Raw genomic sequence first — 18,866 nt, 5'->3', positions numbered from 1 at the left:
GTGCATTACACATGATAACTAGAGACTGAGTGGGAACAAATGTGGCCTTTGTTGTCTTTTCCTGACCCTACCTTACTGGAGGGGGGATGCTAGTTCATATGAGTGTGTTGGGGTGTCGATGGGAATGAATGAAGGCACCAAGTATGAATATGTACATGTGTGTATATGTATATGTCTGTGTATGTATATGTATGTATACACTGAAATGTATATGTATGTAAATGTGCGTGTGTGGCCGTTTTGTGTATGTATATGTGTATTTGGGTAGTTGGGTTCATCTGTTTCCTTGCGCTACCTCACTGACACGGGAAGCAGCAGCTGAGTATAATAAATAAATATATAGCTAATGTCTCCATGATTCCCTTTCACCTCTCCTTCCCAGCATTCCTCAATGTACCCAGGACCTTCACCCTCTCACCCACCCTATGACTTTATTTAGCTCCAATAGTTTATTTTGAAGCTATATTTTTTTATTTTTTTATTTTGCTTTGTCGCTGTCTCCCGCATTTTCGAGGTAGCGCAAGGAAACAGACAAAAGAAATGGCCCAACCCACCCCCCCTAAACATGTATATACATACACGTCCACACACGCAAATATACATACCCATACATCTCAATGTACACATATATATATACACACACAGACACATACATATATACCCATGCACACAGTTCACACTGTCTGCCTTTATTCATTCCCGTCGCCACCTCGCCACACATGGAATAACATCCCCCTCTCCCCTCATGTGTGCAAGGTAGCGCTAGGAAAAGACAACAAAGGCCCCATTCATTCACACTCAATCTCTAGTTGTCATGCAATAATGCCCGCAACCACAGCTCCCTTACCACATCCAGGCCCCACACAACTTTCCATGGTTTACCCCAGACGCTTCACATGCCCTGATTTAATCCACTGACAGCACATCGACCTCAGTAAACCACATCGAACCAATTCACTCTATTCCCCGCCCGCCCCTCACCCTCCTGCATGAAGCTATGTCCACTTTTTTCCTCCATATGTGTCCACTGTTTCCTGGATTAGTGAGGTAGTGCAAGAAAACATATGAAGAAAGGCAGAAGGGGAGTGTGATGTCACCATGACTATTTAAACTGTTTATGAGTGGGGTATTGTGGGAAGTGAATGCAAGAGTTTCCTCCACTTCTAGGTATCAGAAAGACTTCACTTCCTCCATGTTTTCTCCATTCAAACTCACACCTCAACTAACCTGATTCTTGGCACTGCTTATCCTAACATCCTTGCTGTTATTCGCATTTACTCTTAACTTTCACCTTTCAAACATTCCCTCAAATTCAGAAACATACTTTGGCACTTTCTTACTCAAATCTGCCACCCGTGCCAAGTCATCAGCAAACAGTAACTTACTTCTAACCAGCATCCCACACCCCAACCCTTAGTAACAGCCTGCTGAACTCCTTTTCTCCCTAAAACCCTCACATTCACTTCCCACAACACCATATCCATGTACAATTTAAATAAATAGCCATAGTAACATGGCTCACCTCTACTCCAGACCCACCTTCACCAAGAACTGCTCACCTTCCTCCATAACAATCAACACATGCCATACATTAAAATAAAAATAGTGAGGTTGTGAGTACTGAAATGGTTTGGACATGTCGAAAGAATGAGTGAGGATAGATTGACAGAGAAGATATATGTTTCAAAAGTGGACGGAACAAGAAGAGGGGAGACCAAAATGGAGGAGGAAGGACGGAGTGATAAAGATTTTAAGTGATTGGGGCCTAAATATGCAGGAGGATGAAAGGTGTGCATGGAACAGATTTCACTGGAACGATGTAGTATACAAGGATCAACGGGCTATTAATGTACTGAACCAGAGTATGTGAAGTGGCCAGGGAATACCATGGAAAGGTATAAGGCATCGGGTTGTGGACTGGGAGCTGCAGTTTCAGTACACTACATATAACAGCCAGAGAATGGATGTGAATGTATGCAGCCTTTCTGTCTTTGTTCCTGGTGCTACCTTGCAAACTCAGGATATGGCAATCAAATATGAAAAAAAAATATCCATGCTAGTATGTGTGATGATAAGATCTAGAAATGACGGTGCTCTGTGACATATTGGTGAAGAAAAGTTTCCTGCATATACTCTAAAAGCTTACGTCTCCACGAGTTTCTATTACTTCTATATTACCTGGTGAACTTTCCCTCACAGAGTCCTTGAATTCCAGCCCTGAACACCAATCAACACTGAATTACATTACTTTCAGTTTGACATTATCATCTTCTAATACAGGCAGCCCTCACTTTATGCTGGATTTTGCAATTATGCAAGAATACCTCTTCTACCAGTCACTCTTTTACCGCAGTCAAAATTCACTACTATATGATCTTATGAGGTAAAAAGTGTGCCAAAACATCAGTGAGAATTGGCAGATGGAGTAAGTGTGGGTCCCGGGTGGAGCGCACCACATTCCCACCAGTGATCAGTCTCGCAATTACCATCATTGTGTGCAGATCTGGGCTACCTTTGTGATTTGAGTATACATTTTAATGTGACTCTTCTGCAACCTGATTTTTTTTTCAATCCAAACATCCACCAACATCTTCTCTTACCCTGGAACCAGTGGTTAAATGGAAGAGAACCTCTCTGATGTTAAAAACAAAGCTAGAAATCTTATGACATGCTGGCACTAGAGAGGGAGCATCAGCAAAGAAGAAAGAGCACCAAAACTTCAGCGTGGGTTGGGAAGTAGAGTAAGCTTGAGTCCTGGGTGGAGCATGCCACATTCCCATTAGCAAGTCATGCAATTACCACCACTGTGTGCAGATCTGTGCAATTTGGGTGTATCTACTAAAGTGATTTTCATGCTACCTGCTGTGTTTGTGTTTCATATCCCATTAAAAGAGAGCGAAGTGTTTTGTATACATCCATTTAAGGCGGCATATTTTAGGAATGATAAAGTATCAAGGAATAAGCCAATAAATACATAAATAGATAAAATTGAATGAAAAACGAAGGTAAGAGGTGTTACTTACTTGATACTGCATCATAGCTGGCTGTGAGAGGAGGGGAGGAGTGCTAGGCACCTTCCTCCCCTCCTCCCATTGTCTCTGATAATATTCTCTTTGATCCTAGCTGGGTGAGCATGGGTGGCTGTTTACAGGCGTGTCCAAACAGAGAGCATGATAGTATGTGTCAGAGATACCAGATCACCCAATTTCATCGTACAATTATGACGCAAGAGGGCCTAACGTTACATAACATTGTCCACCTCCTACTACTGTATGAATGTTAGAACTGGTGCTGACCGTGGATGGACAAGCAATGTTAGCTGTTTACAGGAATGGGTAAACCTGGGACATGATAGTATGTGACAGTGATGCCAAATCACCAAAATTCAAAAAACAATTACGACACAAAATATCCAAATGTTACGAAATGTTGTCCAGCTTCTATCATACGAACGTTAGGTAATGTTACGTGCATTTAAAGGGTTACTTATCATTTTTATATTTTTACTATACTTTGTTGCACTCTCCCACGTTAGCAAGGTAGCGCAAGGAAACAGACGAAAGAATGGCCCAACCCACCCACATACACATGTATAAACACAAACGCCCACACACGCACATATTCATACCTATACATTTCAACATATACATACATATACACACACAGACATATACATATATACACATGTACATATTCATACATGCTGCCTTCATCCATCCCCGCTGCCACCCTGCCACACATGACATGGCATCCCCCTCCCCTCACGTGCACGTGAGGTAACGCTAGGAAAAGACAACAGAGGCCACATTCAATCACACTCAGTCTCTAGCTGTCATGTGTAATGCACTGAAACCACAGCTCCCTTTCCACATCCAGGCCCCACAAAACTTTCCACACTACGCAAAACCATCAGTTGAAAGAAACCCTCTCTGACTTTAGAAACAAAGATAGAAATCTTATGGCGTGCTGATGCTGGAGGTAGAAGGATGGAGTAAAAAAGATTTTGAGCGAAAGGGGCCTGAACATACAGGAGGGTGAAAGGCGTGCAAAGAATAGAATGAACTGGAGTGATGTGGTATACCAAGTTCGACATGCTGTCAATGGATTGAACCAGGGCATGTGAAGCATCTGGGGTAAACCATGGAAAGTTTTTTGGGCCAGGATGTGGAAAGGGAGCTGTGGTTTCGGTGCATTACATATGACAGCTAGAGATTGAGCGCGAACAAATGTGGCCTTTGTTGTCTTTTCCAAGCGCTACCTTGTGCACACGCAGGGGGAGGGGGGTGCCATTTCATGTGTGGCGGGGTGGCGGTGGGAATGGATGAAGGCAGCATGTATGCTAAAATCCTTAAGCTATACAATGGAGTTCCCAAAGGAGCATTTTCCTCTTCAACTCTCATCCTACATGACCTTCCATCACCTTTTGTAGACTACAGAGTGAAGGTCCACTCATATGCAGAATTTCTTCCTATCAGTATACCCTAAAACTACACAAACTGCAACAAACATGTAACACTATATCATACATCTAGAACAATGACATACCAAGAATAAAATGTATGCATCTAGAGATGCCTTTAGTAACACTTAACCCCAGTCAAACATGAATCCAACCTGCACCCTCCCATCAACTTGAAAGGCCACTCACTCCCAGTCAACAACACACCTACTATTCTGGGCATCAAGTAGGACACAAACAAGACATTCACTTGCAAATATCACAATCAAAACAGCAGCAACACACAGACTAGTAAATGCCCTTAGAACACTTCCTTCAACCAGATTTGGACAAGGAAAAAATCCCTCAGTATTCATACATGCAATTCGTGTTCTCAACCCTTAACTATGCCTCATCTGCCCGGTCATCCAACATACATAAAACAAACATAACAAAGCTGTAAACCTCATTAACCACAGCACTCAGAAAAATGAATGGCTGCCAAGCATAGACAATGAAACGGATTCTCCCAATACAATGCCACCTCAATGTGCTCAGTACTCAATTCCTGCAACAGCATTATGTCCTTCCCATCCAAACCACTCCATGACCAACAACTAACCCCAAAAGAGAAACATACAGCTGACTCCTGTATCACACTTCAGAAACTTTTACTCACATCCACTCACACCCAACAAACACAACACTGACAAAACATGTACACAATGAAATGACATGACAAGCATTAAATAACCACCCTCCTACTTCAGCCGTGAATGCCAATCCTCCAGACATATACTCATTTGAAATCACACTTTCTCATCAATGTTCACAACCCCATCCATCCCTACAACATAAAAAAAAAAAACCGTTTCAGCTTGTAATGCTGATGATGGGACTACCACAGAGATGACACTGAACATTTAATGATCCACCATCTAGCACCCTCCCCAAAAGACAAATGCAAAACATCATGACACTGTTATCTTGCCCAGTGGACTTGGCCTACTTAGCAAGTGCTGCAGCAACTCTACAAAACATAGAAGGAACTCCTGGGGTAGGTAGATAAGGTACCTAATTGCCTATCCTGCCTTTGCAAAGGAGCATCATGAACAAACATGAAAAAACTGCCTCATTTGCACACACCCATACTCTATCTGTTGTATACATAATACTGAATCCAGAGCTAATATGCTTAGTTAATGTTATGACAAATATACATAAAACTTGGTATTAACATGGTAACATACCAGCAGCTTTAAGTTGAAATGGCCTGTTTTCCCTTCTGTTCCGTCTAAGTGAATAACGAGATCTAGTTTGTTGCTCATTCTCCTCCTCCTCCTCATCCTCTTCCTCTTCCTCTTCATCTTCCTCTTCTTCTTCTTCCTCTTCATCCTTTTCATTGTCACTATCATCTGAAGATGAATCATGTTTCCTTGACCTCCTTTCTGGAACTTCATCTTCGTACATGTAACGTTTGACTGGTCGACGTTGCCTCTTTGCCTTTGAATACATATCCTCAAGCTAGAATGTTAGGGAAAATACATTATTCAATTATCAAAGCCTTACCTTCCAATAAGTGATTACAGTTCATGTGGATTTTAAACAACAAACACACACACATACGAGAAAGTATCAAGACAAGTCAGTTGGAACTACATTGCATGTATATACATGTATATACATATATGTCCACACACGCAAATATACACGCAAATATACGTCTCAACGTATACATATATATACACACACAGACATATACATATACACAACGTGTACATGATTCATACTGTCTGCCTTTATTCATTCCCAACGCCACCCCGCCACACATGAAATAACAACCCCCTCCCCACACATGTGCGCGAGGTAGCGCTAGGAAAGGACAACAAAGGCCCCATTCGTTCACACTCAGTCTCTAGCTGTCATGTAATAATGCACCAAAACCACAGCTCCCTTTCCACATCCAGGCCCCACAAAACTTTCAATGGTTTACGCCAGACACTTCACATGCCTTGGTTCAATCCATTGACAGCACATCAACCCCGGTATACCACATCGTTCCAATTCACTCTATTCCTTGCACGCCTTTCATCCTCCTGCATGTTCAGGCCCTGATCACACAAAATCTTTTTCACTTCATCTTTCCACCTCCAATTCTGGTCTCCCACTTCTCGTTCCCTCCACCTCTGACACATATATCCTCTTGGTCAATCTTTCCTCACTCATTCTCTCCGTGTGACCAAACCATTTCAAAAAACCCTCTTCTGCTCTTTCAACAACACTCTTTTTATTACCGCACATCTCTCTTACCCTATTATTACTTACTCGATCAAACCACCTCACACCACATATTGTCCTCAAACATTTCATTTCCAACACCTCCACCCTCCTCCGCACAACTCTATCTATAGCCCATGCCTTGCAACCATATAACATTGTTGGAACAACTATTCCTTCAAACATACACATTTTTGCTTTCCGAGATAATGTTCTCGACTTCCACACATTCTTCCAACACTCCCAGAACTTTCGCCCCCTCCCCCATTCTATGATTCACATCCGCTTCCATGGTTCTATCTACTGCCAAATCCACTCCCAGATATCTAAAACACTTCACTTCCTCCAGTTTTTCTCCATTCAAACTTACCTCCCAATTGACTTGTCCCTCAAACCTACTGTACCTAATAACCTTGCTCTTATTCACATTCACTCTCAGCTTTCTTCTTTCACACACTTTACCAAACTCAGTCACCAGTTTCTGCAGCTTCTCACACGAATCAGCCACCAGCACTGTATCATTAGCGAACAACAACTGACTCACTTCCCAAGCTCTCTCATCCACAACAGACTGCATACTTGCCCCTCTTTCCAAAACTCTTACATGACAGCAGGAGAAAGGATGTGAGTGAGTGTGGATGTTACCCTGTCTGTTGATGACACAGCCAAAACCAAAAAAAATTACAGAAAGATTATGTATTAGAGGAAGATTATGACAAAAAATGCTGGCTGAAAAAATATATCACAAGTTATTGAAATCAAAAGATTCCGATCTAAATCAAAGGCAATATTATTTCCATATATAAATCATGACTTCTATCATCTGTGTCCATTCCAATTCAAAATACTCATTTTATGGATGACACCCTTTACAAAAGTTAGTGTCTCTAAACTCAAACACTGCACTTTTATCAAGATAATCATTATGAGAAACAAGAAAACAAAGTGACCCACCGAGCCTTTTAGAGACAGTGCACGAGCAATAATGGGATCTCGTGGTCCATAGTGCTTTTTCTTTGGTCCACGCCTACGTATCACAGGTGGTTCCTCCTCCTCCTCTTCTGTGTCTTCAATCTTTTGCCCAGCAGGAACTAATGAACTTCTTGTAGTGCGCCTTTTCTGTGGGAGTTCATCATCATCATCGTCATCGCCATCATTACCGCCTTCTCTGTCTTCATCTTCACGAGCCTCTTCCTGACCTTCCTTATATCTCCTGTTGTGTTGTTCAGACCTTCTTAACGTCTCTCCATCACTTTCCATTTCTTCCCTATTCTCTTCATCCTCATCCACTACATCTGGATCAGACTTTACTTGATTTCCCAGCCTTGTTCGCATCCTTCTGCCTCCTTCTTCTTCTTCTTCTTCAGAATTATCTGGTTCCTCCCTAAAAATAACATCACCATCATTATAAAAGCTCTAGAGATATATACTTTCTTCCTGCCCACAGAGTCCATTCTATCTTTATAGGGCTCCCACAATGCTCAGGAGGTTGGCCATGTCCAACAGACGAGACCATACATCATACAATGTAGTGATACCATGTGCACGTCTATATGGGGAGAATGTGGGGTAACTGACAAGTAAGTGTTCAATGTCTTTAATGTGGTCGTTGTATCATAAGCATAAAGAGTCCAGGGATATGATAAATTGGTGTTGGTAGTAATGTAAGGATGGGTGAAGTCCCATGTGTAGATAGGAGAGTGACTTGCATATCTAAGGAATACACTCTTGGATGGGGGTATGTCTGGTGGAAGGTATTAAAAATTGAGTTGGGTTCAGTTTGTATGTTTTGTCAATAGTGAATCTGTTGAGGGGTAGCAGAGTTGAGTGATCCGAGATTGCTAAGTTGAGGCAGAGGCAGGCTTTATATTTCTACTTGGAGGTTAGCGGTTACCTATGTAGCGGTTTAGGTGGAAGAGGTCAAGTGCAAAGTATGTTTAGGTGGGATTGTATTGGGATGATATTTATCAAATTGTGCATGTGCTGAGAGTTTGTGACTGCTAAGAAATAAATGATTGTTCTGAGTGCTCTATTTTTCATGATTTGCAGTGATGTTTTATTTGCTTATGAAAGGATTGAAAATCAGGCAGGTGGCATATAGTTTAGAGGGGAGCAGATGATTTGTTTGTATAGAATGCTGAGTTATTCTTGACCAAATCTGGTCCCAGTTAACGTTCAGAGGGTATTATGCTTGTATGCTACTCTTATGTTCATACTTTTGGTGTAGCAAGTGAACATCATGTACATATGATATGTGATGCCTAAAAGAGTTGGAGTTTGTTCAGTGGGAGAGATTGTCCAAGCAATGTGAACCGAAGGTGTTGGTTGGATTCAAGTTTGTTAGGAGTTAAAGAGAGAATGACAACTTCTGTGGAGGTGTCCTGGTAAGCCATTGGTCCAGCTGTGAAATGTGGTGCTGCACATTTGCTGTTACTATAACTTTTAAGGTGTTGTGATGTGATTGTGTATATTTACAATTAACCCGAGGTCCTTTTCTGAAAGGAAACTGGTGTTATTATGTACAAATAAGGCTGGAGTAGAGTGCCAAACTTTGAGAGTTTAAATGAGGATTGGGAGTGGAAGCTTTCCAAGTTCAAGTTGAATGAAGGAGTTTTGCCAACATGAGTGAATCAAGATCTTTTCTTTCTTTTATTTGTCTCCTTTAAAGGAGACCAAATTTGTATGAGTGAGTGGATTACACTGTGATGTGAACAAGGGCTGTAAGTTAATGTATGTAACTGCAACTTGCCAGAAGGAAAAGAAATTTCAATTTTCAATGTGACCAACAGGCAACTCTGGCAGTTGAATAGACATATTTTCCTCAGGCTGTAGCAAAATTTACTCTACTGAGCTTCAATTTCTGTTAGTAGTATAACTTTGGGGAATAGTTTATGACCTCTGGCATTGCCTGAACCAGAAATGAATAGTAAGGACTCCATTACAGGAATGTACCAAAACCAGTCAGTTAAAACCTGATAAGGAACAAGGCTACAGATAAAAGCTAAAGAAAAAAAAAAAAAAAAAAAAAAGAACAGACATGATAAATCCAGAAAACAAATATTACTGGAAGTTACGGGAATTTGTAAAGGAGCAAAATAAGATATTACTACAACTACATCTTAGAGTTGAGAAAATTAAGGAAGCACTTGAAGGAACAGGAGGCAGTCACAGGACTAGAAAGGTAAAAAAACACAGTTTTGTTATATAATTTGTTTTCCATACATATTCAAGAACAGAGGACTGAGCCCCAAAGGGAAAATCCTCACTTGGCCCCCTTCTCTGTTCCTTTTTTTTTTTTAGAAAAGTAGAAAACTGGAGGGGAGGATTTCCAGCCTCACGCTCCCACCCCTTTTAGTTACCTTCTACAACATGCAGGGAATACACAGGAAGTACTCTTTCTCCCCTATAATTTTTATTATCATTATAATTATTATCATCATTATTGTTATTGTACATTGGCACTATGCATGCATTCTGCCAATCCTCAGGCTCTTCACCATGATCCATACATACATTGAATACCTTACTAACCAATCAACAACACAGTCACCCCTTTTTTTAATAAATTCCACAGCAATACCATCCAAACCTGCTGCCTTGCCGGCTTTCATCTTCCACAAGCTTTCACTACCTCTTCTCTGTTTACTGAATCAGTCTCAATGACCCTCTCACTTCGCACACCACCCCGACCAAAACACTCTTTATCTGCTACTCTATCATCAAATACATTCAACAAACTTCCAAAATACTCACTCCATCTCCTCCTCACTTTATCACTACTTGTTATTACTTCCATATTTGCCCCCTTTACCGATGTTCCCATTTATTCTCTTGTCTTACACATTTTATTTATCTCCTTCCAAAACATCTTTTCATCCTCCCTAAAGATTCAATGATACTCTCTCACCCCAACTCTCATTTGCCCACTTTTCCACCTCTTGCACCTTTCTCTTGACCTCCTGCCACTTTCTTTTGTACATCTTGTCATTTGTACTACCTCTGTGCAAAAATTATCCAAATGCCTCTCTATTCTCTTTAACTAACAATCTTACTTCTTCATCCCACCACTCACTACCGATTCTAATCCGCCCGCCTCCCAACTTTCTCATGCAACATGCATCTTTTGCGCAAGCCATCACTGCTTCCCTAAATATATCCCATTCCCCCCTCACTCTCCTTATGTCATTTGCTCTCACATTTTGCCATTCTGCACTCAACCTCTCCTGGTACTTCTTCATACAAGTCTCCTTTCCAAGCTCACTTACTTTCACCAATCTCTTCATCCCAAAACCCTCTCTTCTTTTCTGAAAACCTCTACAAATCTTCACCTTCGCCTCCACAAGACAGTGATTAGACATCCCTCCAGTTGCCCCTCTAAGCACATTAACATCCAAAAGTCTCTCTTTCACATCCCTATCAATTAACACATAATCCAATAACACCCTCTGGCCATCTCTCCTACTCACATGCATTGTGCAAAGGCAAAGGGGATAAAGGTGAGTGTTCAAATTAGAGGTACAAGTTTGTTGAGTATTCCTGGGAAATTACGTAGTAGGGTACTGATAGAGAGGCTAAAGGTATTAACAGAGCATCAGACTGGGGAAAAGCAGTGTGGTTTCAGAAGTGGTAGAGGATGTGTGGATCAGGTGTTTGCTTTCAAGAATGTACGTGAGAAATACTTAGAAAAACAGATGGATTTGTATGTGGCATTTATGGATCTGGAGAAGGCATATGACAGAGTTGATAGAGAAGCTTTGTGGAAGGTTTTAAAAGTATACTGTGTAGGATGTACGTTGCTTGAAGCAGTGAAAATTTTTGGCTGAGGATGTAAGGCATATGTACAAGAAGGAAGAGACGAAAGTGATTGGCTCCCAGTGAATGTTGGTTTACAGAAGGGATGCATGATGTTTCCTTGGTTGTTTAATATGTTTATGGATGGGGTGGCTAGGGAGGTAAATAAAAGAGTTTTGGAGAGAGGATTAAATATGTAGTCTGTTCTGGATGAGAAGGCTTGGGAAGTGATTCAGTTGTTGTTTGCTGATGATACAGCACTGGTGGCTGACTCAGTTTGGCAAAGTATGTGAAAGAAAAAAGTTGAGTAAATGTCTTACAAGCAAGGTTATTAGGTTCAGTACGGTTGAGGGACAAGTTAATTGGGAGGTAAGTTTGAATGGAGAAAAACTGGAGGAAGTGATGTGTTTTAGATATCTGAGGGTGAACTTAGCAGTGGATGGAACCATGGAAGTAGAAATGAGTCACAGGATGGGGGAGGGGGTGAAGATTTTGGGAGCGTTGAAAAATGTGTGGGAGGCAAGAAAGTATCTCGGAAAGCAAAACTGGGTAAATTTGAAGGAACTGTGGTTCCAACATTGTTAAATGGTTGCGAGGCATGGGCTATAGATAAGGTTGTGCGGAGGAGGGTGGATGTATTGGAAATAAAATGTTTGAGGACAATATGTGGCATTAGGTGGTTTGATTAAGTAATGAAAGGGTAAGAGAGATGTGTGGAAATAAAAGGAATGTGGTTGAAAGAGCAGAAGAGGGCATTATAAAATGGTTTGGGCACATGGACAGAATGAAAGAGGAAAGATTGACAAAGAGGATATATGTGTCAGAGGTGGAGGGAAGGAGAAGCAGGAAACCAAATTGGAGGTGGAAGGATGAAGTGAAAAAGACTTCGAGCAATCAGGGCCTGAACAAACAGGAGGATGAAAGGTGTGCAAGGAATATAGTGAATTGGAACGATGTGTTAGACTGGGGTCGACGTTCTGTCAATGGATTGAACCAGGGCATGTGAAGCATCTGGGTTAAACGATGGAAAGATCTGAGGGGCCTGGATGTGGAAAGGGAGCTATGGTTTTGGTACATTACACATGACAGCAAGATACTGAATGTGAATGAATGTGGCCTTTTTTTTGTCTTTTCCTGGCATTACCTTGCCATTTTTTGTTTATTTGTTTTTTATGCTATTTCATGTGTGGTGGTATGACGTGACGATGGGAATGGATGAAGGCAGCAAGTATGAATGTGTACATGTATATGTAAATATATGTTCAAATGTATATGTATGTATGTGTGCATGTATGGGCGTTTCTGTATATACATCTATATGTGGATGGGTTAGGCCATTCTTTGTTTGTTTCCTTGCGTTACCTCGCTGAAGCGGGAGACAGCGATTAAGTATATATTAAACAATAATAAAATTATTATTATCTATTATTCATTTCACTCTATTCCTTGCACGCCTTTCACCCTCCTGCATGTTCAGGCCCCTATCACTCAAAATCTTTTTCACTCCATCTTTCCACCTCCAATTTGGTCTCCCACTTCTCCTCATTCCCTCCACCTCTGACACATATATCCTCTTGGTCAATCTTTCCTCACTCAGTCTCTCCATGCGACCAAACCATTTCAAAACACCGTCTTCTGCTCTTTCAACCACACTCTTTTTATTACCACACATCTCTCTTACCCTATTATTACTTTCTCAATCAAACCACCTTACACCACATATTGTCCTCAAACATCTCATTTCCAGCACATCAACCCTCCTGCGCACAACTCTATCCATAGCCCACAGCTCGCAACCATACAACATTGTTGGAATCACTATTCCTTCAAACATACCCATTTTTCTTTCCGAGATAATGTTCTCGACTTCCACACATTCTTCAAGGCTCCTAGAAATTTCACCCCCTCCCCCACCCTATGATTCACTTCCACTTCCATGGTTCCATCCGCTGCCAAATCCACTCCCAGATATCTAAAACACTTCACTTCCTCCAGTTTTTCTCCATTCAAACTTACCTCCCAATTGACTTGACCCTCAACCCTACTGTACCTAATAACCTTGCTCTTATTAACGATGCGGTATACCGGGGTTGACGTGCTGTCAATGGATTGAACCAGGGCATGTGAAGCATCTGGGGTAAACCATGGAAAGTTCTGTGGGGCCTGGATGTGGAAAGGGAGCTGTGGTTTCGGTGCATTATTACATGACAGCTAGAGACTGAGTGTGAACGAATGGGGCCTTTGTTGTCTTCCTAGCACTACCTCGCGCACATGAGGGGGGAGGGGGTTGTTATTTCATGTGTGGTAGGGTGGCGATAGGAATGAATAAAGGCAGACAGTATGAAATATGTACATGTGTATTTTTGTATATGTCTGTGTGTGTGTATATATGCATACGTTCAGATGTATAGGTATGTATATTTGCATGTGTGGACATGTATGTATATACATGTGTATGTGGGTGGGTTGGGCCACTCTTTCGTCTGTTTCCTTGTGCTACCTCGCTAAAGCGGGAGACAGCAACAAAACAAAATAAATAAAAAATATTATCAATTTATCATACTTTGTCGCTGTCTCCCACGTTAGCGAGGTAGCACAAGGAAACAGACAAAAGAATGGCCCAACCCACCCACATATACATGTATATATGTGAACGCCAACACACGCACATATGCATACCTATACATTACAGCGTATACATACATTTACATACACAGACATATACATACATACAAACGTACATATTTGTACATACTGCCTTCATCCATTCCCGCTGCCACCCCACCACACATGAAATGACACACCCCTCCCCCCGCCTGTGCTCGAGGTAGCACTAGGAAAAGACAACAAAGGCAAAATTCATTCACGCTCATTCTCTAGCTGTCAAGTGAAATGCAGCAAAACCACAGCTCCCTTTCCACATCCAGGCCCCACAAAACCTTCCATGGTTTACCCCAGATGCTTCACATGCCCTAGTTCAATCCACTGACAGCACGTCAACCCCAGTATATCACATAGTTCCAATTCACTCAATTCCTTGCACACCTATCACCTTCCTGTATGTTCAGGCCCCAATCGCTCAAAATCTTTTTCACTCTATCCTTCCACCTACAATTTGGTCTCCCACTTTTCGTTCCCTCCACCTCTGACACATATATCTTCTTTGTCAATCTTTCCACATTCATTCTCTCCATGTGACCAAACCATTTCAATACACCCTCTTCTGCTCTCTCAACCACACTTCTTATTACCACACATCTCTCTTACCCTTTCGTTACTTACTCGATCAAACCACCTCATGCCACAAATTGTCCTTAAACATCTCATTTCCAACACATCCACCCTCCTCCACACAAACCTATCTATAGCCTATGCCTCTAAAACACTTCATCTCCTCCAGTTTTTCTCCATTCAAACTTACCTATGCCTCTAAAACACTTCATCTCCTCCAGTTTTTCTCCATTCAAACTTACCTGCCAATCTACTTGTCCCTCAATCCTACTGAACCTAATAACCTTGCTCTTATTCACATTTACTCTCAGCTTTCTTCTTTCACATACTTTACCAAACTCAGTCTCCAACGTCTGCAGTTTCTCACACGTGTCAGCCAATAGCGGTGTATCATCAGCAAGCAACACCTGACTCACATCCCAAACCCTCTCACCCACAACAGACTGCATACTTGCCCCTCTCTCCAAAACTCATGCATTCACCTCCCTAACAGCCCATCCATAAACAAATTAAACAACCATGAAGACATCACGCACCCCTGCCGCAAACTGACATTCACTGGCAGCAAATCACTTTCCTCTTTTCCTACTTGTACACATGCCTTACATCCTCGATAAAAACTTTTCACTGCTTTTAGCAACTTACCTTCCACACCATATACTCTTAATACCTTCCACACACAAATCTATCTGTTTTCTGAAGTATTTCTCACGTACATTCTTCAAAGCAAACACCTGATCCACACATCCTCTACCACTCCTGAAACCACACTGCTCTTCCACAATCTGATGCTCTGTACATGCCTTCCCCCTCTCAATCAATACCCTCCCATATAATTTACCAGGAATACTCAACAAACTTATACCATGTAAGCATTCCGCCAATCCTCAGGCACCTCACCATGAGTCATACATACATTAAATAATCTTACAACCAGTCAACAATACAGTTACCCCCTTTTTTAATAAATTCCACTGCAATACCATCCAAACCTGCTGCCTTGCCAGCTTTCACCTTCTACAAAGCTTTTACTACCTCTTCTCTGTTTACCAAATCATTCCGCCAATCCTCAGGCACCTCACCATGAGTCATATAAACATTAAATAATCTTACCAACCAGTCAACAACATAGTCACCCCCTTTTGTAATAAATTCCACTGCAATACCATCCAAACCCGCTGCCTTGCTGGCTTTCATCTTCCGCAAAGCTTTTACTACCTCTTCTCTTCAAACATACCCATATATACATAATTAAACTTCTAGAAAGGGAAATGGAAGGAGGAGTCAGGCAGGGGGTGCTCATCCTCCTCGAAGGCTCAGATTGGGGTGTCTGAATGTGTGTGGATGTAACCAAGATGAGGAAAGAAACCTGGATGTTCTTGCTCTGAGTGAAACAAAGCTCAAGGTTAAAGGGGAAGAGTGGTTTGGGAAAGTCTTGGGAGTAAAGTTAGGGGTTGGTGAGAGGACAAGGGATAAGGAAGGAGCAGCACTACTGAAGCAGGAGTTCTAGAAGTATGTGACAGAGTGTAGGAAAGTAAATTCTAGATTGATTTGGGTAACACTAAAAGTGGATGAAGAGAGATGGGTGATTATTGGTGCTTACTCATTTGGTCCTGAGAAGAAATATTATGAAAGGCAAGTGTTTTGGGAGCAGCTGAGCGAGTGTGTTAGCAGCTTTGATGCAAGAGACTGGGTTATAGTGATGGGTGATCTAAATGGGAAGGTGAGTAATGTGGCAGTTGAGGGTACGATTGGTGTACATGGGTGTTCAGTGTTATAAATGAAAATGATGAAGAGCTCTTGTAGCTTTTTGTGCTGAAAAAGGACTGGTGATTGGGAATACCTGGTTTAAAAAGAGAGATATACATATAAGTATACGTATGAGAGTAAGAGAGATGGTCAAAGGACATAAGTGTTAATTGATATACATGTAAAAGAGAGACTTTTGGATGTCAACATACTGAGAGGGGCAGCTGGAGGGATGTCTGATCACTATCTTGTGGTGGCGAAGGTGAAGAAGAGAGAATGTTGGGGAGAAGAGAGTGGTGAGAGTAGTGAGCATACAAAGGAGACTTGTGTGAGTATCAGGAGAGATTGTGTGTAGAATGGCAAAAGGTGTGAGCAAATGATGTAAGGAGAGTGGTTGAGGAATGGGATGTATCTAGGGAAGGAGTGATGACTTGTGGAAAAGATGCATGTGGCATGAGAAAGGTGGGAGGTGGGCAGATTAGAAAGGGTAGTGAGTAGTGGGATGAATAAGTAAGGTTGTCAGTGAAAGAGAAAAAAAGAGGCATCTGGAGGATACTTGCAGGGAGATGTATAAAAGAAGGTGGCAGGGGATCAAGAGAAAGGCACAAGAGGTGGAAAAGAGAGCAAATGAGAATTGAGAGAGAATCATTAAATTATAGGGAGAATACAAAGAAACTTTGGAAGGAGGTAAATAACATGCATAAGACAAGAGAAAGGTGCAAGAGGTGAAAAAGAGGGCAAATGAGAGTTGGGGTGAGAGATTATCATCAAATCTTAGGAAGAATTAAAAGATGTTTTGGAAAGAGGTAAATAAAATGCATAAGGCATGAGAACAAATGGAAACACTGGTGAAGGGGGGAAAGTGGGGAGATAATAACTGGTAGTGATGAAGTGAGGAGACGGAGTGAGTATTCTGAAAGTTTGTTGAATGTGTTTGATGATAGAGTGGCAGATATTGGATGTTTTGGTCGGGGTGGTATGCAAAGTGAGAGGTAGTTAAAGCCTTGCAGAAGATGAGATCCAGAAAGGCAGGGTGGTAGGTTTGGATCGTATTGCAGTGGAATTCATTAAAAAAGGAGGTGACAGTGTTGTTGATTGGTTGGTGAGGTTATTCAATGTATGTATGGATCACGGTGAAGTGCCTGAGGATTGGCGGAATGCACGCATAGTGCCATTGTACAAAGGTAAAGGGGATAAAGGTGACTGCTCAAATTACAGAGGTATAAGTTTGTTGAGTATCCCTTGGAAGTTATATGGGAAAGTATTGATTGGGAGGGTGAAGGCATGTACAGAGCATCAGATTGGGGAAGAGCAGTGTGGTTTCAGAAGTGGTAGAGGATATGTGGATCAGATGTTTGCTTTGAAGTATGTATGTGTGAAATACTTAGAAAAGCAAATGGATTTGTTTGTAGCATTTATGGATCTGGAGAAGGCATATGATAGAGATGCTCTGAGGAAGGTATTAAGAATATATGGTGTGGGAGGCAAGTTGTTAGAAGCAGTGAAAAGTTTTTATCGAGGATGTAAGGAATGTGTGTGAGTGGGAAGAGAGGAAAGTGATTGGTTCTCAGTGAATGCTTTGTGGAAGGTTTTAAGATTATATGGTGTGGGAGGTAAATTGCTAGAAGCAGTGAAAAGTTTTTTACCAAGGATGTAAGGCATGTGTACGAGTAGGAAGAGAGGAGAGTGACTGGTTCCCAGTGAACATTGGTTTGCAGCAGGGGTGTGTGATGTCTCCATGTTGTTTAATTTACTTATGTATGGGGTGGTTAGGGAGGTAAATGCAAGAGTTTTGGAGAGAAATGCAAGTATGCAATCTGTTGTGGATCAGAGGGCCTGGGAAGTGAGTCAATTGTTGTTTGCTGATGATACAGCTCTAGTGGCTGATTCAAGTGAGAAACTGCAAAGAGTTTCGGAAAGTGTGTGAAAGAAGAAAGTTGAGTAAATGTGAATAAGAGCAAGGTTATTAGGTTCAGTAGGGTTGAGGGACAAGTTAATTGGGTTGTAAGTCTGAATGGAGAAAAATTGGAGGAAGTGAGCGTTTTAGATATCTGGGAGTTGCCTTAGCAGTGGATGAAACCATGGAAGCGGAAGTGAGTCACAGAATGGGGGAGGGGGCAAAGGTTCTGGGAGCAATGAAGAATGTGTGGAAGTAGAAAACATTATCTCAGAGAGCAAAAATGGGTAAGTTTGAAGGAACAGTATTATCAACAATGTCATATGGTTGCAAGGCATGGGCTATAGACAGGGTTGTACAGAAGGGGTCAGATGTGTTGGAAATGAAATGTTTGAGGACAGTGTGTTGGAAATGACATGTTTGAGGACAATATGTGGCGGGAGGTGGTTTAATCAAGTAAGTAAAGAAAGGTTAAGAGAGATG

General features: G+C 41.6%; 1 protein-coding gene across 1 annotated transcript in view; it reads right to left on the bottom strand.

Moving 5' to 3' along the window:
- LOC139767104 (uncharacterized) overlaps nt 1–18,866 on the bottom strand; it is a 415,796-nt gene that overhangs the window by 223,779 nt on the left and 173,151 nt on the right. The window contains 2 exon segments of the mRNA XM_071696092.1: nt 5,689–5,962; nt 7,670–8,099. Of these exon segments, the coding sequence (XP_071552193.1) occupies nt 5,689–5,962; nt 7,670–8,099 (704 nt within the window).

This window comes from Panulirus ornatus, chromosome 4 (assembly GCF_036320965.1).
Source record: "Panulirus ornatus isolate Po-2019 chromosome 4, ASM3632096v1, whole genome shotgun sequence".
Taxonomy (NCBI): domain Eukaryota; kingdom Metazoa; phylum Arthropoda; class Malacostraca; order Decapoda; family Palinuridae; genus Panulirus; species Panulirus ornatus.
The sequence above is the reverse complement of the archived record's forward strand: the minus strand, read 5'-3'. Positions and strand labels throughout refer to the sequence as shown.